This window comes from Pavona decussata, unplaced genomic scaffold, assembly GCF_977016875.1.
Source record: "Pavona decussata unplaced genomic scaffold, jaPavDecu1.1 SCAFFOLD_131, whole genome shotgun sequence".
Taxonomy (NCBI): Eukaryota; Metazoa; Cnidaria; class Anthozoa; order Scleractinia; family Agariciidae; genus Pavona; species Pavona decussata.
The window spans coordinates 165,331-192,888 of record NW_028145545.1 but is presented as its reverse complement, the minus strand read 5'-3'; the positions used below and the strand labels follow the sequence as shown (position 1 = coordinate 192,888).

Here is a 27,558-nt window from a genome sequence, read left to right as displayed (position 1 = left end):
TAAATATATATATTAGGCACTACACTCTCAGTAAATCTAACAAGCCCTAATCCCCATGAAGGATTAATGAGGGATCGAATTTGATTGTCCACAATTCTTTTTAGAAACATGCATTGTGTGGTGGAAGGCTTGAAACTAAACGTATGCTTCGTGAACGCTTCAAAGAACACAGACAAACCACTCACAGTCCTAACCACTCCAATGTAACAACAGCAGTTCCTATACACTTCAACTTAAGTACGTAAATTATGATCATCCGGGTGAGTGTAGTCCTGAGAAGGACTGTTTGTGGTGACTTTGACTGACGCATCGACAACCTGAGCGGAAGTCATCTTCAGAGTCAAGTGAATTGTGGAACGTCAGTAGGTGGTATATACATGTACGTCTCTGGTTGTTAACCTGATTGGTCAACGAAGTCCAGATGTTATTGGTCGTTTGTCAGTAAGCCGTGATGTTATTGGCTGTGAAGACTGTAAAAAGTGATTGGTGCGTTTCGATCCGTCTTTTGTTAGTCAAAAAGTCCGTGGGTCTATTGTTAGTAAAATGTCTATTGTTTGTCTGTTTCGTTGTTGTTGTCAATGAGTCGTTTGTATGGTGCAGGTAATTGTAGGCAACGGTTGAGTGGCGTTTGTTCTAAGTTAGAACAAATGCACTTTGCCAAGTGCATTACCTATTGTACAAATTATTATCAACGACTCACTCTGGAAAGCTGGTTTACTAACTTAGAACAAACGCCACTCAACCGTTGGCAAGGATGAGGTTGGCTAAAACGTTTTAAAAGGAGCTAAAGTGGTGTCCAAACATGGCAGTTCAAGACGACTGCAGCAGATCTGATCACATGATAGTTTGGATTGTAAGGGTCTCGGCAGTGAGTTACTAAATTGAACATATTCCGTGGTCCGGCAAAACATGGTAGTATACCAGGACCATTGCCAAAAAGCTGATCACATGACATCCAAGGATAACATGTGTCACAGTAACCTTGCAAGCTTGCTTGAAGTTTAGCTTTTAGAGCTACAAAGCACAAGCCTCGACTCCTTGTAATTATTATCACCCTTCCCGATGTTGAGAATTGTAAACTCTTTGCAATCATTACGGGTTAGCGGAGTTAACTGGTGACTTCTGTCTCCTCCAGCCTCCCAGTGTTAACCGAAGAAAGTAGTTTACAAGCAGACACACTCCAAATAGAGCTTCCCTTGTTGCTTGAAACAAATGATGTAAATCACAAAATAAGCCTTACAAAGCCATAGAATCATGAAAGCTGATCTGTCAGAAAGATACTGCTTTTTCGTAATAGCCCACTAGTACTCAGCCCAATTATCAACACCTGAAGTCCCCTTGGTAGATTCATTTATATGATATGGTCCATGCTAGGAGAATTGTAGACTGCGAGCAGTTTATCTATTGCTCGAAAATCCACGGGGAAGAAAGGGAAAGCTGAGCAAGCACGATATTCGAGGGGCGAGAGCGAACCCGTCGGTAGCGCGGGGCCTTCCGGCGCCCGCGCGATTTGCGAATTTGCACCTCGCTCGCCCCTCGAATATCGAACTTGCTCAGTTTTTGCTTTGATAAAATACGAGAAATTTAGATCCTTATCATTTTCACGGATCAAAGGATCAATAGAGTTTTTTTTATTCACGTGACTACCGGCCATATTGGTTTACTGAAACAAAAGAAAGTATTTGCATAAAAATAGAGTTCAATTCCCAGAGGTTTAGTTTGGGACACCAACATGGCCGCCATTTCTTTGTTTTGGGACACCAAAATGGCCGCCGTGACGTCATGTGAAAACACTCTATTCAGACATAAATAACAAATTTAGAAATAGGCCTAGCTCCAAGGAGTCTCTTGTAGCTCAGTGGTAGACCACCTAATCTAGTGATGAAATTGTTGCAGTTTCGACTCCTGTTGGGTGAACTCGAAAATCTTTTTCCCTAGTTTGCTGTCGCTGACTGAAACACATCACTCTTGAGCATTTGTATTGTGCAGCACTCAGTGTAAAAGGCCACTTCTGAGTTGCTTTGAACCTTATTACGAAAACGAGGCTAAGTGTAAAGCTTTTCGTGTGAAAATGAGTTTTGTTTGCATATGAATGAAACCATGTTTTCATAACAAAAGCTGTGCACTTAGCCTCGCTTTCATTATGCCTATTACAAGGATGCCTATGACAAATCGCCATCAACCAAGCAGTTGTAATGTAGTGAGACGGTACGTTTATTGCAAAAACTAAAATGGCTCTTAAATACTGAGCAAGCACAGTGTATTTATTCTATTCCTTGGAACTGTCCATCCATGTTAACTCTCAAAGACTGTAATCTATTTGCATTTATATATACAACATTTTCCTAAATTAATGTTTACGTACTGTACATATTTTCGTTGAATTGCAAGCCACTTGAATCTACAAACATTGCTTCTATTTACAGTCCTTATCTCATCATACAGTTATCAACAGAGCTAGAACTAATACACCACTAATTGTGGCAATTGAGCGATCGTGCTTTCTAGCTTTTTACCTTCATATATGCATAGATGGGTACAGTTAGAACACCACTGACTAGATGATGGTATGGAATTTTTAAACGATTTTCAATTTTTTTTAATTATTGTTATTATTTTTTTGAAGTTTGTTGAACATTACTTATCATAAAAATGAGTTCTCGAAATTTTATTTTGTGAAAAACTTAAACTGATGCAGGAATGCATTTGCGTACTTTTCCTTGAACGCCTGTTTTGCTTTTAATAAAACAAAAATGTGAACTGAAAAGAATACAACAACAACAACAACAACAATTTATTTATAAATTTAGATAACATAAAAAAAGCTTGTCCCGCAAATAGCCACAAAGATAGTCGAGGCGGGACAAGACGAGCGCGAGAACATAATGGAAAAATAAAAATAAATGAATCACAACACATAGCCTCGAAATGAAAGTTCGATTTCCGCGAGTTTCCAGCTTAGATTTTTTAAATTTAAGGTCTTGGTAGTGAATTCAAAATTGTGCGCTCCGCTTGTTGGGTGTCACAAAAGTTAGTTTCAGTAATCTTGAACACAGAACTAAACCAACCGTAAAATGGAAACTTACAAAAAAAAAAAAATCATACCAGGCGGTGCCTAACACAGAGGACGCCCAACAGGAACATTAAAGCAAAATCGTAAAGTGTTTCCTAAAATTACCACGTTACTTTATGGCCTTTTAAAAGACAAATTTGTGTAAGCTACAGTTTTGATTTGTTCGGATTAGCTGAAAATTGTAATTCCCGGCTTTTCTAAGATATTTTAATTCCAAATTGACGAGCTGCTGTTGGCTTTCCGAAAATTCCCACTGGCATTTTTTCACACTTTAACGTATCATTTTTAAATGGGTCAGTTTTTAGCGTTGAGAAAGTTTGATGTGACCTTTTCGCTACAGTAAATGAAAGGAAAGAATCACGCAAATTTGCTGTCATTTCAAAAAAACCCAAAATGTTTGTCTGTCAGCAGAGACAACGAAATAATTGTCAAGTTTGATATAGAATTATTACTCCAGTGCAATTAAACTGTCGATTATGGATTGAAACTTGAAGAATGTTAGGGTAATGTTTTTCAAGTTCTCGCATTTTTGTTTCCAAAATGCGCTAGAACAGATCACGAGTTGTTCCTTCCAAGAATTGAGTTGATTTCTTTCCTCTGGCAGCTGTTGGAAGGTCTTACTTCATCATTTTTAACATAAGATATCAAAACCCCATGATACTTCTCCTTTAACGACGCATTCGCCGCTTTGAAAAAGGAAGGTATTACTCTTGCAGTTTTACAAAATTTGGAGCTTTCATTTGATGGATGAAAATTTGAGATTTCTTAACAATTAACTCCAAAATTCTGTTGACATTCCACTGACCAAAATTAACAGTTGGGTGCCCTTGTTTATTGATTAACTGTCGTCAGAAGTGTAGAAATAACCAGGCAAATCAGACTTTAAAGGGGAAGCCGGTATCACGAGAATTTGATATCATTTGGAAACCCCAAAACGTTTGTCTGTCAACAGAAACAAGAAAATAATTGTCTAGTTTTGTTATAAATTATCACCCCATGGAAACAAAACTGTCGATTAGTGCCTCTAGTCAGAGACAGTGTAGGTCGGAATGGATTGAAACTTGAAAAATCGTAGGCTAATTTTTTTTCAAGTTCTCGAAATTTTTGCTTCCAAAATGCGCTAGAACAGATAAAAAAAGTTCCTTTCAAGAATTGAGGTGATTTCTTTCCTCTCGTCGTTCTAAAATTATTTTGTTGCTAAGTAAAGGTCTTATTTCACCATTTTTAAGAAAAGAGGTAAAAAACACCATGACTCGTCCCCTTTAAGCGTTAGATTTTTGGTTTGATTACTTTAGCCAGTGCAGCACAATCATCATGACTAACACTATTCCCAGACAAATCTAACTTGTAAGTTGAATTGTTTTGATTGCTTCAGCCAGTGCGGCACCTCCATTATCACCAATATACTTGTAAGACAAATTCAGCGCTGTGGGCGTTGAATTGGTTTTGATTGCCTCAGCCAGGGCGGAAACACCATTACCATCAATACCACAACCAGACAGATTCAGCTCTGTAAGCGTTGAATTTGTTTTGATTGCTTCAGCCACTGCGGCAACACCATCATCACGAATCCTACAGTCAGACAGATTCAGCTCTGTAAGCGTTGAATTTGTTTTGATTGCCTCAGCCAGGGCGGCAACACCATTACAACCAATACCACTACCAGACAAATTCAGCTCTGTAAGCGATGAATTTGTTTTGATTGCCTCAGCCAGGGCGGCAACACCATTTCCACCAATACTACAACCAGACAAATTTAGTTCTGTAAGCGTTGAATTTGTTTTGATTGCTTCAGCCAGTGCGGCAACACCATAACCACTAATCCAACAGTCAGACATGTTCAGCACTGTAAGCTTTGAATTTGTTTTGATTGCCTTAGCCAGGGCGGCAACACCATCATCAATAATACCACTGCCAGACAAATTCAGCTCTGTAAGCTTTGAATTTGTTTTGATTGCCTCAGCCAGTGCGTGAGTACCATAATCACTAATACCACTGCCAGACAAATTCAGCTCTGTAAGCTTTGAATTTGTTTTGATTGCCTCAGCCAGTGCGAGAGTACCATAATCACTAATACCACTGCCAGACAAATTCAGCACTGTAAGCTTTGAATTTGTTTTGATTGCCTCAGCCAGTGCGTGAGCACCATAATCACCAATACTACTGCCAGACAAATTCAGCTCTGTAAGCTTTGAATTTGTTTTGATTGCCTTAGCCAGTGCGTGAGTACCATAATCACTAATACCACTGCCAGACAAATTCAGCACTGTAAGCTTTGAATTAGTTTTGATTGCCTCAGCCAGTGCGCGATTACCATAATCACTAATACCACTGCCAGACAAATTCAGCTCTGTAAGCTTTGAATTTGTTTTGATTGCCTCAGCCAGTGCGCGAGTACCATAATCACTAATACTACTGCCAGACAAATTCAGCTCTGTAAGCTTTGAATTTTTTTTGATTGCCTCAGCCAGTGCGTGAGTACCATAATCACTAATACCACTGCCAGACAAATTCAGCACTGTAAGCTTTGAATTTGTTTTGATTGCCTCAGCCAGTGCGCGAGTACCATTATCACTAATACCACTGCCAGACAAATTCAGCTCTGTAAGCTTTGAATTTGTTTTGATTGCCTCAGCCAGTGCGTGAGTACCATAATCACTAATACCACTGCCAGACAAATTCAGCACTGTAAGCTTTGAATTTGTTTTGATTGCCTCAGCCAGTGCGTGAGTACCATAATCACTAATACCACTGCCAGACAAATTCAGCTCTGTAAGCTTTGAATTTGTTTTGATTGCCTCAGCCAGTGCGTGAGTACCATAATCACTAATACCACTGCCAGACAAATTCAGCACTGTAAGCTTTGAATTTGTTCTGATTGCTTCAGTCATGGCGGCAACACCATAACTACCAACGCCATTGCCAGACAAATTTAGCACTGTAAGCGTTGAATTTGTTTTGACTGCTTCAGCCAGTGCGGCAACATAATCAGGACCAAGACTATCGCCAAACAAATTCAGCTCTGTAAGCGTTGAATTTGGTTTGATTGCTTCACCAAGAGCGGTAACACCTTCAACACCAATAGTATTACCAGACAAAATGAGCTCTGTAAGCGATGAATTTGTTTTGATTGCTTCAGCCAGTGCGGCAACACCATAATCACCAATTCTATTGCGAGACAAATTCAACTCTGTCAGCGTTGAATTTGTTTTGATTGCTTCAGCCAAAGCGGCAACACCATCATCACCAATACTATTGCGAGACAAATTCAACTCTGTCAGCGTTGAATTTGTTTTGATTGCTTCAGCCAAAGCGGCAACACCATCATCACCAATACTATTGCGAGACAAATTCAACTCTGCCAGCGTTGAATTTGTTTTGATTGCTTCAGCCAAAGCGGCAACACCACCACGACCAATACCATTGCCAGACAAATTGAGCTCCCTCAGCGTTGAATTTGTTTTGATAACTTGTGCTAGTACACCAGCATGACCATCGTCTAACACGTCTGAAAAATCAACTTCCTGTAGGTCAATGAGCGAGCCAACAACACCTGCCAGTACCTTGTACAAACCACTCTCTTTTATCTTAGATTCATTAATGCACTCCAATGCAACAACGAAATCACGGCTCGTTCCATTGTTGACTTGAGTTGTTATTCTCTTCATAATGGCAGCCAATGTTTCTTTGCTCTGTATAGCTAACAAGCCGCATGTGAAAAGAAGCACCTGTTTTAGATCGTCAAAATATCTGCTGTCGGCAATCAAGCTGTCGGGACTAATTTCGCTATCGAGAAGCTGAGAACAGAGATAAAAGGCTGCAAACAGCTCCTGGAAATTCTTGTCAAGAAAGCCATAGCACAGACTTGGTCTTCGTTTGCTGCTTTCAGGTTGAACAGACAGAAATCCGAATCCAGGAAGCTCGCCGCTTTGATTTTGAAACTGGCTGTCCTCAAAGTACATGCCATCGTTAAGCAAACCATTCAACGCTATCGAGCCAAGTTGCTTTAATTCAGCTCTGTATACTTCTGTAAGATCTTTGTTGGATTCCGGCAGTCCTTTCTTTGTCCTGTATCTCCTCAGGACACCCTGCACTATTCCTAAGAACAGTCCAGTCCTACTTTCCGGGAAAATACCTTTCAAGTCGTCAATAACTAGGCACAGAAGTGCTGTGTATAAGGGATTTGCGGTCAGGTCTCGTAATTGTTTGTCGTCCCTTATCATGCTCCAAAGCCTTTCAGATAAAACCCAATTGGGTTCAAAATACTTGAATATAAAGTCTTCGGCATCTTGTACTGTAAATCCCTTGACCTCCAGGAGGGTGTCCCAGCATTCCCATACCTTAATCCCAGCCTCATGCCCTGCTGTAGCAACTATGTGACATTTTGGAAGGATTTTGCCTTGAATTAATTCTTTAAACATCGGTAATTTAGCGGTGGGCAACTCATCCAATCCGTCAAGAATCAGTAGAACCTTTGACTGAGTGTGGCGAAGAAAATCAAAGATTTTCTTCCTCTCTTCTTCTTTGACATCTAAAGGTAAAAGTTGATCATCAATGGCCTCCCAAAGGTCAGACTTGATATCACGACATTTCAGTATCAGTACTACTTCGAATTTCGGGAAACAATCTTCTTCTTCTTCTTCTTTTTCTTCTTCTTCTCGTTTTTTAGTGGCCCAGTCGTATGCAAGCTTCTTGCAGTATGTTGTTTTTCCCATGGCAGGGTTTCCTTCAATTAATACTGTTCTCGGCATTGGGTTTTCTTCGTGTGGTTTAAAGATGTCAGACATGTTAACAATTTCTTCAGTTATTGTTCCCCTCTCTTTCTTTCTGCTGACCATTTTGAGCCTGGTGAATATGTCACGAAGACGGAATTGAATCTCTTCACGCCACGGAAAGGGTGCAAGCCGTCCTTCACGGATTTTGTACAGTTTGCGAAGTCCTTTAATAAATTCAAGTGGATTGAAAGCACCTGGAGAAACGACAGCTATTATTAACAGGAATCTCAACTAGAGATCTTAAATAATTGCGCACGAGTCAGTCGATGTATGTAAAGTATGAACATGTTTAATATAATGAACGCTGCTTTTATTTTTATTCTGTTTGGATTATAGGGGCGAACTCTGTAGTCCACGGGTTTTTTTTTTAACGTTTATGGCCGATGTAATGGCTTGCTTCTTACAGTATTTGTTTCTTACAGCAATTAAACTTCTTCGCATCAAGAAGCAAAAATAAGACAAAACCAAAAAAAGCCCGAATTGTGACACCATGAAATATTTTATATAGAGTATTATATCAGGAGTTTTTCCTTTGTACAATATATTTAACAGAAAACATTTTTGTAGTAGTTTTAAACAATGACCCTTACCATTCGCTTCTTTTTTATTGTCCAGCCTCTCGCTTGTGCGTCCGATTTCACTCTTCACGTGCTCAATCTTGTCTGAAAAACATAAAAAACTGACATGTTTATTGGCAAACGGTAAATTAAGATAATAGTAAAGCTCTTTCTGCACTTTGGTTATGTACCCAACATCATTCATATTTAATATCTGACGCACATTAACCAAAAATAAACGAAGCTCGTTACTTTAAGAACGCATTTTCAACAGCTGCCGCCATTGACAATCGATAGATTCGGGATGTGGATAGTCTTGGGTGATCACTACTTTCGCGTAGCTAAAAAGCGTAACTTACATGGCGAAAAAATACCTCGCAACATTTAGGAAAAGTTGTCCTAAGGAATTTGCTTCAATAAAATTCAAAGAGATAAGTCTAATTTTCACTCTATCATCTTGCTACATGCACCATGCAATCGTCATTCCCACGAAGATGGTGACGAAAATGATGAATACTTGCACGACATGAGTTTCCCCATGACCCAGAGTATAGGGCATCTGAACAGCGTACACCCTTGCTCGTGACATGCTTGACATTTTGAATTAAAATTTATGCTTAACGAACACAGTGTCCTATCTAGTTGTGTCATGTGGAACTTATACGTACCTACTTTATTAGCTTTCTTTTCAAATTCCTCTCCCATAATGTTCGGCATTCCTTGGTATGACAAAAACAAGAGTGAACAAAGCGAATTGATACCGCCAAATAATAAAGCTAACCATAGAATCTTTACAACCGCTTGATTCAGCTAGGTAGAAGCCAGCAGATTATTACGCATCGCTGCACAAAAACAGTTCGGTTTGTTCATTTTACCAGAAAGTAACCCATGGGCTGTCCCATAAACAAACGCCATTAGATGCCTTTTTCTCTCCATTCTAGCTCATGGGACGCCCATTTCACTTGAAAATAGCCCCACTGAAAAGATTCGTTTCACCCGATAACAGGACGCTGTGGCCTCCTAATCGTTATGAATTGTATATCATCATGTGCAATGACCAAAAACACTCTTCTCTCCCCGTTGGGTGATGTTGATTAAAACATACCTTCTGTTTTATCAAGTTCTTTCATTGTTTCCTCTTCAATTTCCTTGAGAGTAATCTCTGGAATTCCTTGATTGGACAAATAAAGAAGTGAAAGCAATCAAGCAAGTTGACTCTGCTGAATAACAGTATGCAAACTCTACACTTGTACAATTACTTTTTCGAGGAGATGGAAAACTAGCAGTCCAATATTAAGTGACTAAACCTTACTGTCTCTTGTAATAAAGGGTAATTTAGTGGTTAATCTTCTACGTATCCTGAAGAAAAACAAAGAGGAAAGCGAAAAGCGAAAATTGTAAAAAAAATGTTGTTGCAATTAATTTCATTACTGACCTTCACCTGCCGGTTTTTCTACGGTGATCGCTAAACTGCCCAATTTCTCTCTTATACTCTTAGTTTCACTTCTTTCCTGTTCCAGTTCGCCTCTGATCTTGCCTAAGAGATTGAAAAAAGATGACAAACATAGGGTATTGTCATTCAGAAGTACCTAATTCCCCATTTCCTTTTTAAGTTTGAAAAGTAATAACCCTAATAATGGTTTTGTATTTAGCAGTTTATTGAAATAGCTCCTTCCGAAAGTTTGTGATCTTATTAATTTTAACACAATCAACACTAACAAAAAAAAAAAAAAAAACACTTATGGGTATTCACAAAGATTATTTTCCCTTGGTATTCCCAAGTCGCGTATTACAATAAATTTCAATTTCGTGGCGTTTTATTTACGATTTCTTTGCACGAATCAGAGACTTTCTTTGGCATTCTTCTACCGTCTTCACAGCAAATATATAAAATACGATGCGATATATTTGAACTGTAGTTGAAGCATGTAAAAGAATGCACAGACGATCACATTTACGTGCGAAACGTATTTGTAATGGTCAGGAGAATTAACTTTTCAGTTAAGTTAAAATGCTGTACTGAATCCATAAATTTCCAACTAACAATTGACTGTTTGCAAAAACACACAAATAACTGTGAAAAAGCGGGAAATGTAGTCATCAATCTCATCAGTTGTGAGGATATAGGAAATACTTGGAGGATAGATAGTACGTCCAAAGATGTCTCTTTAAGGCCCGGAGCGCGAACTAATGACGTTATATGACGTGGTCATTAGGTCATGATTGTCAAATGGCGGCCATCTTAGATTTCCGGCTTTTCCAGAAACCTCAAGAAAGCACCAAAATTAACGGAACACTAATATGTGCGAAAACCATAAACATTACGGGAATAAAAGTGATTTTTGTTCATTTTAAAAGGGATTTTCTATTTTATTTTTGAAACGAATGCCTGTCAAAGGACCTGAAGACCAGTCTGCGACAGGATGAGATCTCAATACAAACAACCACCGAGAATTACCCATGATTCACAGGCTGGCGTACCGTTAAGGCCAACTGTGTCGTGTGTGAACACCTTAGCCTACGATTTGTGTGCTTTAATCTGGCATCTTGTACATCGCTGGCATCTTGTTCCTCGGACCTTATGGCGACTAACTGTGATCACTTTGTAAACGCCATGAACAGTGAGAGGATCAAAGATCGCAAGGTCATGGTGTCCTTCGGTTCGCGACGTAGAGTCGATCTTTACCAACGGATGAATATTTCGCGAATAATGAACACCTTTTGGCTATTAAAGCAAATCGAGCCATCTTTGGTTTACATACTTCCGTCAAATGTGTTTGACCTAGTTCTTAAGGAAACAGTTTTCCAACAATGTGCTGCAAAACGCTATTACTGTACTGTTGTCATAACAACCACAGGATTTGACCTGAACTCGGGCGCCACTCCAGCACATTCTTGTGTAATATTTCAAACACGAGGAACAGTGTTTTTCCTCCGATTTCCAAACACCGAGAGGTAGGAAAAACGAGGCGCAGCCGAGTTTTCTTTACCAACTTCGAGGTGTTTGGAAATAGGAGGAAACACTCTTTCGAGTGTTTGATATAGCTTCTCAAACTATTGATAATTCTTGGAGAAATTCGAAGCAAAAGTTCACAAAATTTTATGATAATTAAGATTACATTTCTAAACCTCCTTCACGGTAGTGATTTGCTTTGTTCTGGCTTGACGAATTATTAATGACTTTGAGAAGTTTCTTTATAAAACGGTTGTTTTTCTTTGTAATCCAATCCAAATGCCTGATTTAGCGGGGGCACCCAACGGGAAAATTTAACAAAAATAGTTTCCAAGTCTTTTTTCGGACCTTTAAAAGCGTTCGCTAACACAGTTTGATGTCAGTATTAACTGAATTTTCCCAGCTCCCTGGATTTTTTGAGCTGTTGTTGGTGGAATCCGGAATCCGAGTTGAAAGTCAACTCGCCCGACGGTATATCGCCCGAACTCACGTCGATTCGTCCGATGTTAATAAGATGCCGGAAAACTTAGATTGGAAAAAAAGCTATAAGACCTTCACGCAATGTCATTGCAACGGATAAAACGAGTGGAGATACAATCAGTAAAGATTTAGGCCTTCTGAACAGATATTCACCGAAATGAACCGTTGTGTGCCCTGCCGGGAGGTACTTGACTCCTATTGGGTATAAGGGTGCGACTGGGGGGTTAAAACCGTGACCCTGTTAAGGAAAAAAAATGCGAAGATACCTAGCCTAGGTAGGACAACTCGGAAAACAATACTTTACGGCTATAATCTCTATATAAACTATATACTGTTTAGGATAGGGTCAGCCGTGATCAGACCCTGTTTAGTACAGAGTAACATATAAATATTATATACCATGTTCAGGACAGAGAGGCCTAAAACTTGTACCCTGTCAAATAACACGTCCACGTCTAGGCCTAACAATGGTGTTGCCCCCCTGGGGGATGCCTTTGCCTTGATTGTTGTGTGATGATAAGTACCTTCTACTCCGCCACGTTTTTCCTCAGTGTCCTCTTCAACGTCGTTACGTAAAATCTTTCGCATCCCTTAATAACACAAATAACAAGAATCAATATACATAGTTTGCATACATACTTTATTGACTTTCGCCAAAGATCTTAGGTTCGACCCCTGTTATATTTTGAAATCTATAAATGCTCAAAAGAACAATACGCCATCAAAAAAACTTTAGCATAAGAACAACCCACAAGTTAAACAAAATGTTTAGCACGTATAGTTGAGTCCGTCTGGATATTTAGATTAGACTTGAGATTCTTAATGAAAATCATTTCAAAAAATAAACAATCACATTTACCATGGGCAGATTTAGGCAGTTGGGGGAGGGGGGGGGGGGGGGGATGATGGTACGGCGGGCCCCCAATTTTTTCTTCCATTTTGTAACCGTCTTTCGAGTGATATTATGCACTCAATCGTTTTCAAAAATCCTCTCAAAGCTTTAACTTTAGGTCCAATTCTCCCAGAATTATTGTAAGGCATAATTTCCACGAATGTGAACAAATTCTTTGGCCCCCACTCTTTCTGCATTTCTGGATTCACCCTTGTTAATTCTGTCACTTTCTCAAAGATCCAAACTTTTTTCCCCAAATTTTTGTTGCTACCATTGTTGTTGCTCCTCAGAAATGTCTACCGATGACCGGCTTTTTGTGCTCAGCAATGCGTTGATGATGATGTCGGACCTTGTATTTGACATATTTTGCAGACAACGCACTGCTAACTCACAATTGGCGCCTTTATTTCTTTGGGTTTAAGATCTCGTTCTTATTTGCTGCTCACGAAAATTAACTCTAACGTAAACCAATATTGTGACTAAGATCACGTTATTGCCTCCGAAACGCATTAGTAGCCACTTGATTACCGTAAATCTCCTCTATTAAGCCCCCCCCCCCCCCCCCCCCCACGAGGGCGCTTATTTATTCCAAGCACAATTGAGGAGGAGAGGGGGGGGGGGGGGGGGGGTAATCTCATCTCGTACCCCGATCTCAGTAGTCGGTTTGGGAATGTCGAAATGTGAGATCTGCTAAAGTTCGATACAACGCCATTTCTGGTTGGCTACCTGAATTAAGAATGCCTCATTCTAATCTGCTTTGTGATTGGCTCTTTCCTTCTGTGTTTGGTTTTCGCTCAGTTCGTGGAAGAAAGTGGAAGAAACAAAAACACGAAAAAGTCTTCGCTCCGATGAAGACTGTCATGCGACGTTTAAATACATACATGCCGTTTGTGTGGGAAGAGATAGTGAGAAATTGTATTTTCGGAAGGCAACAGCGACTTTAGCCGAAAAGACTTTGCAATAAACGTTCAAACGGCCTTTTCTCAAGTTTCCAACACGATGGACTTTTCGAAAAAAAATGGAGGTAGGTCATGTTTTATTTTATACTTTTGTTGTTGTATTTCTTGACAAAAAAATGATTACTTATTTACTAAATGCCAATTAATTTCCCCGAAATACCTTTCCTTGAGTTCTTGAACACGCGCGCCGCGTTTGCTAGCATATTTTTAGTTTTTGTCTTCTGCTAAATACTATTCTTCTTGTATTGATTGAACTGGACTGAACTGGACTTATTAATAAAATATTAGTCCTTTCAGGCCAGTGTGCTTATTCCTTCAAGATCCATACAACATCTCTCATAGTCATAGGACTACTTTTGGGAAATTGATAGACTGTCCACACAATAACATTATTCATTTGGTGTAATCAATATCCCTCCCACCCCTCAGCTAAGACAAATGAAAAATGTCTGACTTATGACCACCAAAATAATAGTAATGAAACCCATACCACAAAAGAAGACACCTTGTCCTCTTTATGTAAGTGTAGTAAGTTTAATTTTATCCCAACCTACTGCGTTAAAAAAAAGTAGGACCCAAAATATAAAACTAGCCTTCCTCTATTTAAATAAAAATAGGGACATTGGTTTTCATGTCTGCACCACCTAATGTTTTGTAGGTCTATACTTGTGCTAGGCTTTAGAAAAGACGTAGTTTTAAAAGGAGGACATGCCTCTTTGGATTGGACATCACTTGTGGTTCTTAGAATCTTTTTGCCGTGTTCTTTTCTTCAAGGTAGGGGAATTTCTCCATTATTTTATCATTAGTATGGAGTCCTTCAAGTACTAAACACACTTCATTTACTACTTCCATTATTAATCCTGAGCACATTCAATGATACAAATAGTTATCACTGGCCTCAGTTTCTCCTTTATTTCTTGTTAATATGCCTTTATTTCTTCCACCTGATTTCCAGGGAGAAGCAAGTTCCTAAAGTTCCTATCAGTGATGTAAATATCTTCAAGGGCTAAAACAGCTGGACACCGCTCAACACTTAATTAAGAGCAATGACAGTCATTTCTTGCACAAAAGCCCAAACGAAAGTGGTTAAGCAAAAGGCTGCACATCTTTCTGGGGTGTTTACACTAATCTGTCATAATGGCTTGCATTTCTTCAATATTTGCACTACTGTTATTGTTGTTAATGTTGCTGCCAAATTATTCTTCATGGTTTTTGCATTTCCTTTCTAGACTTTAGAACCAACGGATATGTTTGCCCACGTACAAGTAACGAAACAATGCTTTCAATTATTCTATCTATAGTCCTTTGTAGTTAGTTAGCTTTTCCTCGAACGTGTTCAGGAAAACGCTCAGTTCTAGTCAACGTACCATCGCGTTAAGATCAAGACTATAACTCAAGTATAACGCTGTAAAATCCCTAACGCGGACACACAAGTAAGTCTCTTTACTTTGTGCATGTTACTGTTTTTATTGCCTTTTGTATCGGATTTACGAAGTTTCCACTTTTGTTTCTTAAGTTTGTAATAGCTTTAGTACTTAGTCTTACTATAGTTTTCGTTGTATATGCTTCTTAGTTTTCGAAACTGCTTTATACATCGCTTTGTTACCGTACCGCTTTGTTATCGCTTCGCTACACATCGCTTCACCTCCAAGCATTGTTAACGTCTCCACCGCTTCAATAAACTTTGTTTGGTTATCTTACCGTCGTGAACCTTGTTGTGGCAAACCGTTTTCATAAGCGCGAAGAGAAGTTCTGTTTCTTAACGAGGGATTAACGACCGCCTGTGAGTAACGATCCGCGCTCATATTCGTTTCGAAAATTCTTGGCTTTCGATGTGTGAATTTCAGTTTGTACCATTCAACGCAACGTTGAAATCGCTTGGTTTCGTCCGAATTTCATTGAAGTACTATAACGAAAAGAAACGTCTAAAATGGCATCGAACGAAAACACGTGCTCAAACAAAGGAACATTGAGCGAAGTTGTCGACGTCACCCTTAGAATTACCGATGTCAAACCGGAACTCGAGAACAATGATTTAGAAGATCAAGAGAAATCGAAAACATTCGCCGAAAACGTCGACAACGATCTGCACGGAGAATCTAATACGATTCGAAAATTAACAGAGAAAGGTGAAGAAGACAAGATGCCTGCTATACTGGCATTACGCGTGATGCTGTGGCTCATTCATTTATTCCAACTGTATGTTTCGCAGATTTCTAAAACAATCCTTGCTAATGGAATAGTTTGAGTCACGAAGATCGCGTTACGTTGTTTCCCTTGTGTTACGCTACTTAGGGCTTCAAGGGAAATTGCGAGAATTCCATTGCGATAACGTAAGCTTCTCAATGACCTCTTTTCTGTCTGCAATAGTGGTCTAAGACTGTCAAAGAAAACGCGATTCCTTCGCCAGGAACTCTCAGTTTTCACCGTTTTAGATGTCGAGTGCTTCTTAGAAGTTATTCTTTCGATGTACCGCTTCAAAATGGTGAAATTTCCGTTTGAAAACGACACACTTGAGTCCACAACATGTTAACAATATGGCGCCACAATTTAATGCAGTTTTAATAAAGAAATCAAATGATGCGTTGACGTCGCACAGGTAAGGGTGAGTGGGTCCCCTCCCTAGCGATATAAGCGACAAGAATGGATTTTGATTGGCCTGCTGTTGTTGAAGACAATCAGAACAATACATCCCGAGTAGGAGAGGGGAGGGTTTAATGAATAAATTAATGTACAGGTTTGTGGGTACGAGGAAGAAAAAAAAAAAGAAATCGACCCGTTTTTAGACACGGTATGCCCCTTCAGGGCATCCCGCGTAAAAACGTTCGCCGACTGAAACAAAAACGAACGAACGCTTCATCGGCGGTTACCCGCAAAAGAACCGACATGTCTAAACTTATGAACAATGAAAACAATCTGGAGGTCGTGAAGTATCAGTTAACGGAACTTGACAGATTATGTCAACACTTTGAAGGTTTTCAAAACGAGTACCTTTATGCGCTGTCATCGCCGGAAGACAAAGAAGAAGCGTCGGCGCATTTTGGGTTTAAAGAAAGTGACATTTTCGAGTACCGCAATATGGTAGTTAATTGGATTACCGCATGTGAACAACGCCTCAGCGATCAATTTGATAACCTTTCCGGTCGTCATTCAAACAAGTCACGCTCCTCGAGAATCTCGAAAAATTCGTCGTTGTCTTTGCAAGCAAAAGAAAAGGCCAAAGTTGCCGAATTAATCGCAGAACGCTCTATGCTAAAACAGAGACTTGAACTCAAGGTTGCTGAGGAAGAATACCGTCTTGACCTTAAAATTGCTAAAGCGCGAGCGAGGGAACGTGTTCTTGCTGAAATAGAACAACAAGACGATGATAGAAACCTTAATGAAAACCGTGCCAAAACTTTACCACCTCTTCCGGTAACACTACCAACCTCGCCACGCGATGTAACGCCGTCGTCGGAGCAACATGTAACGTCATCTCCGTCACGGGTAACGTTGCCAGAACCAAAACGTGAAAGATTGTTCTTACCGTTTCTTCCGGGCCACGAAGACCGCGGCGTTGATAACTTCAAGGCAGAGAGTGAAAACTGTCAGCAGCTCTCCCCATTAGACCCTCATGCTCCAGAGTTTTTGCCCCTTCCTCACGGAATTAAAACTGAACGGAATGACGAAAATTCCATGCACCAATTACGTGACGAAGAACTTCTAAAGGAAGTCTTTCAGATGCAGCAAGAGCAGATACAACGGATGCTATCCTCGCATCACCAGCTCGCCACAGCAATGACTATTCCTCAGCCCGATGTGCCGAAGTTCAAGGGCGACCCCATGGACTACAAAACGTTTATGATGGCCTTTGACGCGCGCGTTCAGTTAAAAGTAATAAGCAGCGCAGACAGGCTCTATTACCTCGACCAACACCTGATAGGCGAACCCAAGGAACTGATCGGCGGCTGCCTTCATATTGCGCCTGACGAAGGTCACCAAATGGAACAACGCCATGAAAACCATCGCACACATGGCAGTACTAAACCATCCACCGAACATGCAATCAATCGTTCAGAAATTGCCGAATAACCTGCAAACGAAAAGGCGCGAAACCGTAGTAAAAGGCAGACGGAAGAACGGGAAGATTGCTGGCTTCGAAGATCTGACCAAATTTGTGGAGTACGCCGCGGAATCTGCCAACGACCCGATTTACAGTAGAGACGCACTTAGTAACGCAAAGTCAAAAGCAGGCCTACCAAGCAGCTTCACGAATTACAACCAGAAGTTACCGACATCAAGACCGAAAAGTACAAGCTTCGCCACCAATCTGGAAGCTCCTACCCAATCTCCTTCCTCACACGGGGCCGGGTATTCCCGCCAAGACGCTGCTGCGTCCCGATGCTCTCTGTGCCACAAGTCACATGACCTTGAAGAATGCGAAGACTTCAGAAAGAAATCTGTTGACCAACGAAAGTCGTTTCTGACCGTGAAGTTCTTGTGTTTTGGTTGCTATGGAGAAAACTACCTCTCAAGAAGTTGCAGAAAGAAACGAGTACGTAAGAAGTGCAAAGGACCGCACCCTACGCTACTGCACGAAGATGGCTTCTCGCTAAAGAAAGAAAACGGCAACGGTGACTTCAACGTAAAGAACGCGAGCGAGAAGACCGTTAGAGTGAGCAACGCGTGCACCGATATTCCGCAGGACAGTAACGAAGTCACCGTTCTGCAAACGATCTTGCCTGTATTGATCACTGACAAGAACACCAACAAGACAGTAAAAAATTACGCCTTCTCTGACAATGGCAGTGGAGGCTGCTTTCTCACCGAACGTTTAAGAGAGCGTTTGGAAGTACCAGGAACAAAGACATCATTGCAGCTTGGGACGATGCATGGTCAAAGCCTCGTGGAAAGCACCGTCGTTGAAGATTTGGTAATTCCTGACCTGAACGGCGAATATCCTATCGAACTACCACGAGCCTACACCAGAGACGAGATTCCTGTTGAGCTTGACCAGATCCCGACTTCCGAAATTGTCAGACATCTTGATCATCTTGAAGACATCGCTAGCGAAATCCCTGCCTATGATTCAAGCATAGATATTGGTCTACTTATAGGAAGCAACTGCCCAGCTGCGCTTGCCCCGCTCAGTGTGGTGCCATACGAAGGTGACGGTCCTTATGCTGTAAAGCTGAAACACAGTTGGACGGTCAGCGGACCACTGCACGTTATCATGGAATCAGCAACAAACAAAGTGACCGTGAACAGGATCACCGTCAGAGAAGTGCAAACCGTAAAAGAAATCATCACTCCCAAGTCGCTATTACAATTGTTCGAGCTGGACTTTAGCGAAAAGGCTTCAAGCAACCATCCAGAGGACTTTGGTCATTCTCACGAATATAGAAGATTTCTGTCGAAAGTCTCGAACGACATCATCCACGCGGAAGGCCACTATGCAATACCGCTCCCCTTTCGCCAGTCCGAAGCAAAGCTGCCAAACAATCGCCAGCAAGCTTTGAAGAGAGCGCTGTGGCAAAGGAAGAAGATGCTACAAAGTGAACGTTACCGAAATGATTATGTAGCCTTCATCACCGAGATGATCGACAAAGGATACGCAGAGAAAGTCCCTCGTGAATCGCTCCAAATCGTTTCAGGCAAGGCATGGTATATTCCCCATCACGGCGTGTACCATCCAAAGAAGCCGGAGAAAATACGAGTGGTGTTTGACTGCAGTGCCAAGTCTGCTGGAACTTCGCTAAACGATCAACTACTGCAAGGCCCAGACCTAACTAACTCTCTAGCTGGTGTCCTAACTCGTTTCAGACAAGAGCCAGTAGCCTTTATGGCTGACATAGAGGCTATGTTCTACCAAGTCCGAGTTCCTGCCTACCAGCGTATTTCCTACGATTTCTGTGGTGGCCAGGTGGAGATTTGAACGCCGAAATTGAAGAGTACCGAATGATGGTTCATCCGTTCGGAGCTGTCTCTTCGCCCAGCTGCTCTAACTTCGCCTTGCGCACGACAGCTAACGAGAACGGAAGTGAAGTCGCACAAACATTGCGCCGCAACTTTTATGTTGATGACTGTTTACGATCCGTTAGCACGGAAGCTAAAGCCAAGGACCAGATTGATGGTTTGCGCCAAGCATGCGGTAAAAGCGGATTTCGTCTGACGAAGTTTATCTGCAACCGACGGAGTGTCCTGGAGTCCATTCCGGAAGAGGAACGGTCTAAAGACGTCAAAACGCTGGATTTGAATTATGACGAGCTTCCCATAGCACGTGCACTTGGTGTACAGTGGTGCGTCGAATCTGACACCTTCAAGTTTCGCATCACCGTGAAAGACAAGCCGATCACGAGAAGAGGAATACTCTCTGTTGTCTCCTCTATCTACGATCCCCTCGGATTCGCTGCACCATTCACTCTTACTGCAAAGAAACTACTCCAGGATCTCTGCAAAGAAGAAAGACTTGGTTGGGACGACGACCTTCCCGAAGTTTACCGCATGCGCTGGGAAAAGTGGCGAAACGAACTACCACTGCTCGAACGCTTAACCGTTCCTCGCTGTGGAAAGCAAACGGAGTTCGGAGAGGTGAGGTCCAGACAAATCCACATTTTCTCAGACGCAAGTACCGTGGGTTATGGCTCAGTGGCTTATTAACGACTTTGCGACAACGAAGGTCGCATACACTGTTCATTTCTAATGGGAAAAGCGCGCCTTGCCCCCATCAAAGCAGTAACGATCCCACGCCTAGAACTGACTGCTGACACCGTCTCTGTTCGCCTCGGCGAGATTCTCAAGAAAGAACTAGACGATAAACCTGAAACCGTGCAGTATCACACCGACTCCGTTACAGTACTGCGGTACATCGCGAACGATCAGAAACGATTCCAAGTTTACGTTGCAAATCGCTTCCAGCTCATACGAAACCTATCAGATCCTAGCCAGTGGAGGTACGTGGACACGAAAGAGAATCCCACTGACGAAGCCTCGCGCCGACTGGACGCTAAAGCGTTAACCGAACAACAACGTTGGCTGATTGGACTACAGTTCCTGTGGCAACCGGAGAAAGAATGGCCAGCACAGCCGCTAACACTTGGTGAAATTCCAATTGAAGATGTAGAAGTCAAGAAAGAAGTGAATGCCTGTGCAACAACGATCACCGACCCTGCACCTGCAGCTACAGTAACGAAGCTACTCCAGAAACTTACTCCAACTGGTACAGCCTAAAGAAGGCCGTCGCAGTGTACATGCGAGTGAAAGCTGTTCTCAAGGAACGTAGGTAACAAAGAATGAACGATCAGTCAGTCAAGCTTAACGAAGACCGTTCACCGCTTACCGTTCAGGAGTTAAAAGGTGCAGAACTCGCAATCATTCGCTTCACACAGTTCCATAGCTTCGAACACGAGCTACGGACCCTGGAGCAAGTAAGCAACAGCAAATCCAAACATGAAGAACAGTCTAGCTCCAAGAAAAACGAAATCCAAGTAGGAAAGACCAGCTCCATTTACCGCCTCGACCCGTTCATGGACAAAGGTCTCTTGCGCGTTGGTGGTCGATTAAACAACGCGGTCATCCCGCAGGAATCCAAGCATCCCATAATCCTGCCTAGCAAGAGCAACGTGACAACGTTAATCATCCGTCACGCACACGAACGACTTGGACACGCCGGGTGTGGACATGTTCTCGCACGGCTACGCGAGAACTACTGGATTGTTGGAGCAAACTCTGCAGTGCGCCAACTTATCTCCTCGTGCGTCACATGCCGTGGCCACCGAGCCCCACCTCAGGACCAGAAAATGGCTGATCTACCACCGGACAGACTGACACCGGCGCCGCCCTTCACTTATGTTGGAGTGGATTTCCTCGGTCCGTACGTTACAAAGGAAGGCCGCAAGGAACGCAAACGATACGGAGCACTGTTTACGTGCCTTGTAAGCAGAGCTGTCCACATTGAAGTCGCAAACTCGCTTGAGACAGACTGTTTCCTTGACGTACTTCGCCGTTTTATCGGTCGTCGCGGACCCGTACGAGAAATAAGATGCGACAACGGTACTAACTTTGTTGGTGCAAAAAGAGAGCTGCGAGAAGCTTTCAATGAAATGAACCCTGACGGGATCACCGAGAAGCTTCGCCATCAGCAGATTGACTGGAAGTTCAACCCGCCTGCAGCAAGTCACATGGGTGGAGTCTGGGAGAGACAAATTAGAACAACGCAAAGGCTCCTAGACACTCTACCTCCGTGAACATGGAAGTCGCTTGGATGATGAGTCCTTACATACCTTATTGTGTGGGGTCGAGACCATCATCAACTCAAGACCGCTTACCGCCATCTCAAGCGATGCTAACGACCCAATACCACTGTCACCGAACCAGATCCTGACCATGAAAACAAGCATCGTCCTGCCTCCTCCTGGCAAGTTTCAACGTAACGACGTCTACATGCGCCGCCGCTGGCGTACAGTCCAGTATCTCTGTAACCTGTTCTGGTCGCGCTGGAGACGAGATTACCTGCCAACCCTCCAACAACGCCCCAAATGGAATAAAGAAAGAAGAAATCTGTCTGTCAACGACATTGTCCTTATTAAAGATGAGAACGCTGGAAGGAACGTGTGGCCAATGGGCGTGGTTACCAGTGTGGAAAGAGACTCTAAGGACCTCTTCAGAAGTGTTGTCCTGAGAACCGCCAAAGCAGAATTACGCAGACCAATTGCTAAGCTTGTATTACTACTTGCCGCAGACGACAAGGTGGATGCTGATTATGCTGAAAGTGAAGATGCTTAGAAGCCTTAAGCTTCAATGAAAGACTCTACATTTTTTAGATAATGTTTTTTTGCTTCAAGTATTTTAGGTTTTTAGTTTTTAAAAGTTTTTGCTTAGCTTTTTGCTTTATAGTGTTAAACAGCTTTGCTATGTTTAAGGGACCGGGAATGTTGCTGCCAAATTATTCTTCATGGTTTTTGTATTTCCTCTCTAGACTTTAGAGTGTCTTTGTTGTCAATAAGTTTAAGTTTCTGTGGTCAAACCAACGGATATGTTTGCCCACGTACAAGTAACGAAACAATGCTTTCAATTATTCTATCTATAGTCCTTTGTAGTTAGTTAGCTTTTCCTCGAACGTGTTCAGGAAAACGCTCAGTTCTAGTCAACGTACCATCGCGTAAAGATCAAGACTATAACTCAAGTATAACGCTGTAAAATCCCTAACGCGGACTCAGAAGTAAGTCTCTTTACTTTGTGCATGTTACTATTTTTATTGCCTTTTTGTATCGGATTTACGAAGTTTCCACTTTTGTTTCTTAAGTTTGTAATAGCTTTAGTACTTAGTCTTACTATAGTTTTCGTTGTATTTACTTCTTAGTTTTCGAAACCGCTTTATACATTGCTTTGTTACCGTACCGCTTTGTTATCGCTTCGCTACACATCGCTTCACCTCCAAGCATTGTTAACGTCTCCACCGCTTCAATAAACTTTGTTTGGTTATCTTACTTTCGTGAACCTTGTTTTGGCAAACCGTTTTCATAAGCGCGTATAGAAGTTCTGTTTCTTAACGAGGGATTAACGACCGCCTGTGAGTAACGATCCGCGCTCACAGTTAAAGTAAAGTTTTGATGTAATAGGCTTTCCATCTCTTCCACTTTCTTGGAAAAAAAACTTTCCATAGTTTGGGGAAGACCAAAATGAATAAATTAGTATCCTTCCAACTCAAGGAGAATCAAACCCCATTCCCAAAGCAATTGTGGCAAATAATATTCATGGTCAGTCTGTAGAGAATGAGTCGGAGCCAAAAGTCCATTTTGAGGAATTTGGGGAGTCGCAATGAGGTAGAACTGGTGATCCCCAAGCTTTCCACCTAAAAAGGCACATCCAACTCCACACAGTACTAATAATGAGTAAATAATAGCAGGCTTAATTTTTAACATTGGTGGTGATAGGTTCATCTGCTATGGGCGAAAATATTTAATCAAACTGGTAAACATTGCTTTGTGTTAAGATAGGAGGGCCTTTGTAGTACTCCATAAATTTTTCATATTAAAACTTTGTATGATTGTAGTTTGGTTGTTTTTCTGTTTTTCTGCGACAATCTTAGCTGTAGGAAATACTGAGGAAAGTGTTCCTAGTTTGTTGTACTCTGAAGTTGTGCCCCCTGAACAAAGATGCAATTAATAAAAAAAACCATAGTCATTCACTGGGATGTTGTTATTCTTTCCATTAGAATAAGACAATATATTAACCAGAAAATGGGTAACGAGAAGGCAGAATCAAAAGGGATTCTCAAGTAACTAAGCCCTTTTTGACGCGTGGGGTGGTGGAAGGACGAAGCATAAAAGAAGCTGCGATAATCACAACAATACGGCTCGTATTTATTAGCTTTTAACCTTTAAGCCTCAGTGTCAACATACAGTTTCTCCTTACTGGTCTCTACATGTCCATTTTTCATAGTAGCATTATAAGGAGGTTCCTGAAATATCAAACAATTTCACTGTTGGTGATCTCATGATCTCTCCTTGATTGTGCATTGATATTATTAGGAGAAATTTGATACTGATCACTACTGGGGCTTAAAGGTTCAAGGTTCACTGTTCTGATATTTCTTATGTGCTTGTGTGAAAAGTCCTTGAAATAATTTTGTGTTGCTGGTCTTAATATTAAGAAAATATAGGACTTGACATGCATGGGTGCAAATATCAATGCAAGAATTTATTTTTCTCAAGGAATTGGCATCAACAAGGAATTTTCATCCAAGACAGACACCGTTTTCAAAGCTTTTTTCCCCCACCACTTTTCTGCAGATGGTTTTTGTCTCACAGTTTGATTAAATTTTGTTAGTTCCTGGCTATGGAAGACCATCAGGTTATGGACAAATTAAGGATGGCTACTGGAGATCAGCTTACTGTGATAGCTGTTTTGCTGCAGGAATGGTTGACAGTTCATTTGAACACACAGACATGCACAGAAAAACAAATAGTGGAAACATTTTTTTATTTGTTTTCTATTTATCTCCCATTTGCTACTTTTATGAGCCCAAAAGACCTTCACACCTTCCTACTACTACTAGTACTACTACTACTACTACTACTACTACTACTACTACTACTACTACTACTACTACTACTACTACTACTACTACTACTACTACTACTATTATTATTATTATGATTATTATTATTATTATTATTATTATTATTATTATTATTATTATTATTATTATTATTATTATTATTATTATTATTATTATTGCTAAAATCAAGGGTCCCATCAGAGGTGATCGAGTGTCCACGTATCTGCTTTGGACATAAAGAAACCTTGTATTATTAGCGCATTCTCCTCTATGCATGTGCAATTAAAACAAAGTATACTCAGTACAACAATGATTATTTAAGCAGCTCACTGCGCCTTGCAAATCAAATGCAGATAATGACTTTTGATTTTCATATCAAGAGTCAAATATTATTACACTTGTGTATTATGTGTTTCTAATTTTCGAGTCTGTGGACTCCTATGTGTAAAATTATAACCTTGTCAACTTGTCATCAAAGAAGGAATTGAGGGGGTATGTCCCCTAAACTTAACATAAATTTCAGATGAAAACTTTTCAAGTGTTATGTGATAAACGTGAATCAAGAACCACTGAAATGGAAAGCTCATCACTACCAAATAAAAATCTAATGGAAAACTGATAAGGACTTGCTGTGTTTGCTCACATGTTGCAAGTAAACAAAACATTCTTCAGATCCCAAATCCAGATGTGGATTTCCCAAAAGAAATTCAAACTTCCATTTTTGAGAGATAAAAAAAACCCTTTAAAACAGCAAAGGTGTAGTTGGCATTTTAATGTTGGACATAATTGGGCGCCTGCCATTTACACGGAGAGGTCTTTCTGGTTTGCTGGAATATAGCCAAGAGTGTAATCATGGTGTTAGGGCTAGGAGGCCCTAGTTTGACTTTCCAATGCAAATTTTAACAGCAAGCTACCAATCAGTAACTCTATTGTGCCTCATCTACAACAACAGCCACAAAATGTTTCTGATAAAGCTTCGACAACAAGAATCTGTTGCTAACTGTTACATTACCTTGGGGTGCACAAAAATGATGTGACATTTCCCTGCCTGTAAATTACAGTATCTTCAATACAGTTCCCAATGTAAGGCGAAAACTGGTACAGCTTAGTCCGGTTGAGTTAAGTCTTTTTAATTGATCATTGATAAGCACGTTTATTTTCAGTGGAGAAAGCAGAATTACGACGTATTTGTTCTCAACAGTTGGTCGCAAAAGGTAGGAACTAATCTGAGTAAAAAAGTGATTTACCGCGCTTGTTGATTGCAATCTCTCCTACAGCCTTTTCTGTTTTGGTTTAAGTTTCAAGTTTTGTTGTCCTCTGGACCAAAGAACGTTCCGAAGAGCACCTTCGAAAGCGAAAACTTCACCAGGAATGATCACAGTTACGAGCCGGCGGCCATTCAGCACGGTGGACAAAGGATGATGGGTAGGCCCGTATTCCGGGGGTCAAATCGAACTTTACCAGATCTCTCCTCCGCCTGACCGTGGGAGATTCGGGTACGAGATTGGGGGGGGGGGGGGGGGGGCTTATTTGAGAGGGATGGGCTTATTTAATTTAGCGAAACGCATAACCAGTAGCCGAAGAAAAAAAAGCGGAAGAAACAGACGAGAGTTACGCTTCCCTACTTCCTGTTTTGTACAAGGGCAATGACTGTCTAATATGGACATTTGAGTATATTATACTTGTTGCACAAGTTATTTTCAACATTTTTATTCACTTGTGGGAACCTTGAAATTTATGAAGTACAAAAATTTCAAATGGTAAAATGATAACCTAAACGAAACGGTAAGCTAAATCGAAATGTTAAAAACTGAATTCCGTACATGTGCTGCATGGAATTTGGTTGTGAAGAATAAGGGGAGGGGGGGGGGGGGGGGCTTAAAAGAGAGGAGGGGTTAATAACTTTCTTTCTCTGAAAAGGGGGGACTTATTAGAAAGGGGGGGGGGGGGGGCTGATTTGAGAGTGGGGGCTTAATACAGGATTTACGGTATTATGCAATAGTCTGAACGAACGTATGCTTACAAATTCATGTGCAGCTATATAGGACGACATGCGTAACCTATACTCTACAATCAATTAGAACCATACAGCTAAAACTAAGTGTAAAATCTTTAACAAAAACACGAGGATAAAATAGAAATCCTAATTTATGCTAAGGGAAAAATATATCCTACAGTAAAAAGTTATAAAGCAGATTTTTTTCATTTTTCTTGCGATTTCCTAAGAGATATTCAAATAAACGCTTCCTGACATCTTGGGATGTCAGTCCAATTGGTGAGCGATTATCCATCCCCTATTGTCTTAGGCCGAGATCTCATGTAGGTGTAAGCATATGGCATTCAAATCCTCTCAGGGCCAAATAACAAACACACTGGTACTTTATCGTGTTATAAGCTCAAACTTTTCAGTACGTACCTTCCATTTCTCCAAAATTATCTTCTCTGCTTTCTTCGCTTTTTTCACCCTTACTTTCAACCATTCCTTGATAGGGAAAATGAAAAAGTCAATCAGGCGTCTCCCTTAAATACAAACTATCCTTATGACATTGTTGAATGGCAGTATGTCCTATGAGTGTCGACCAAAAAGATATCTCTTACTAACCGCATTCAAGGTCCGTACTGTAAGTTACGGACTGAACCATAAATCAACGGGAAAAAATAAGGAGCCGTAACTTACACTATGGACCACGAACTCGGCTATTAAGATATTTATTATATCTCTGAGGTTAATCGGGCGCGCGAGAAAGGAAACTTTCAAATTTAGCAGGCCGTACAGTGAAATACGGCCCAATAAGTTGACCATTCACACCGCGCGTACAAACTGAGAG

General features: G+C 41.1%; 1 protein-coding gene across 1 annotated transcript in view; it reads right to left on the bottom strand.

Annotated features, from left to right (window-relative positions):
* Window positions 1–4,413: 4,413 nt before the first annotated feature.
* Window positions 4,414–27,558, bottom strand: part of LOC146468355 (uncharacterized) — a 47,641-nt gene continuing 24,496 nt past the window's right edge. Inside the window, exons 10-16 of the mRNA XM_085124636.1 lie at window positions 27,147–27,212; window positions 12,363–12,428; window positions 9,841–9,942; window positions 9,511–9,576; window positions 8,406–8,510; window positions 6,544–8,042; window positions 4,414–5,283 (exon numbers count right to left, since the gene is read on the bottom strand). Of these exons, the coding sequence (XP_084980762.1) occupies window positions 4,414–5,283; window positions 6,544–8,042; window positions 8,406–8,510; window positions 9,511–9,576; window positions 9,841–9,942; window positions 12,363–12,428; window positions 27,147–27,212 (2,774 nt within the window). The remainder of the gene's footprint in view (window positions 5,284–6,543; window positions 8,043–8,405; window positions 8,511–9,510; window positions 9,577–9,840; window positions 9,943–12,362; window positions 12,429–27,146; window positions 27,213–27,558) is intronic.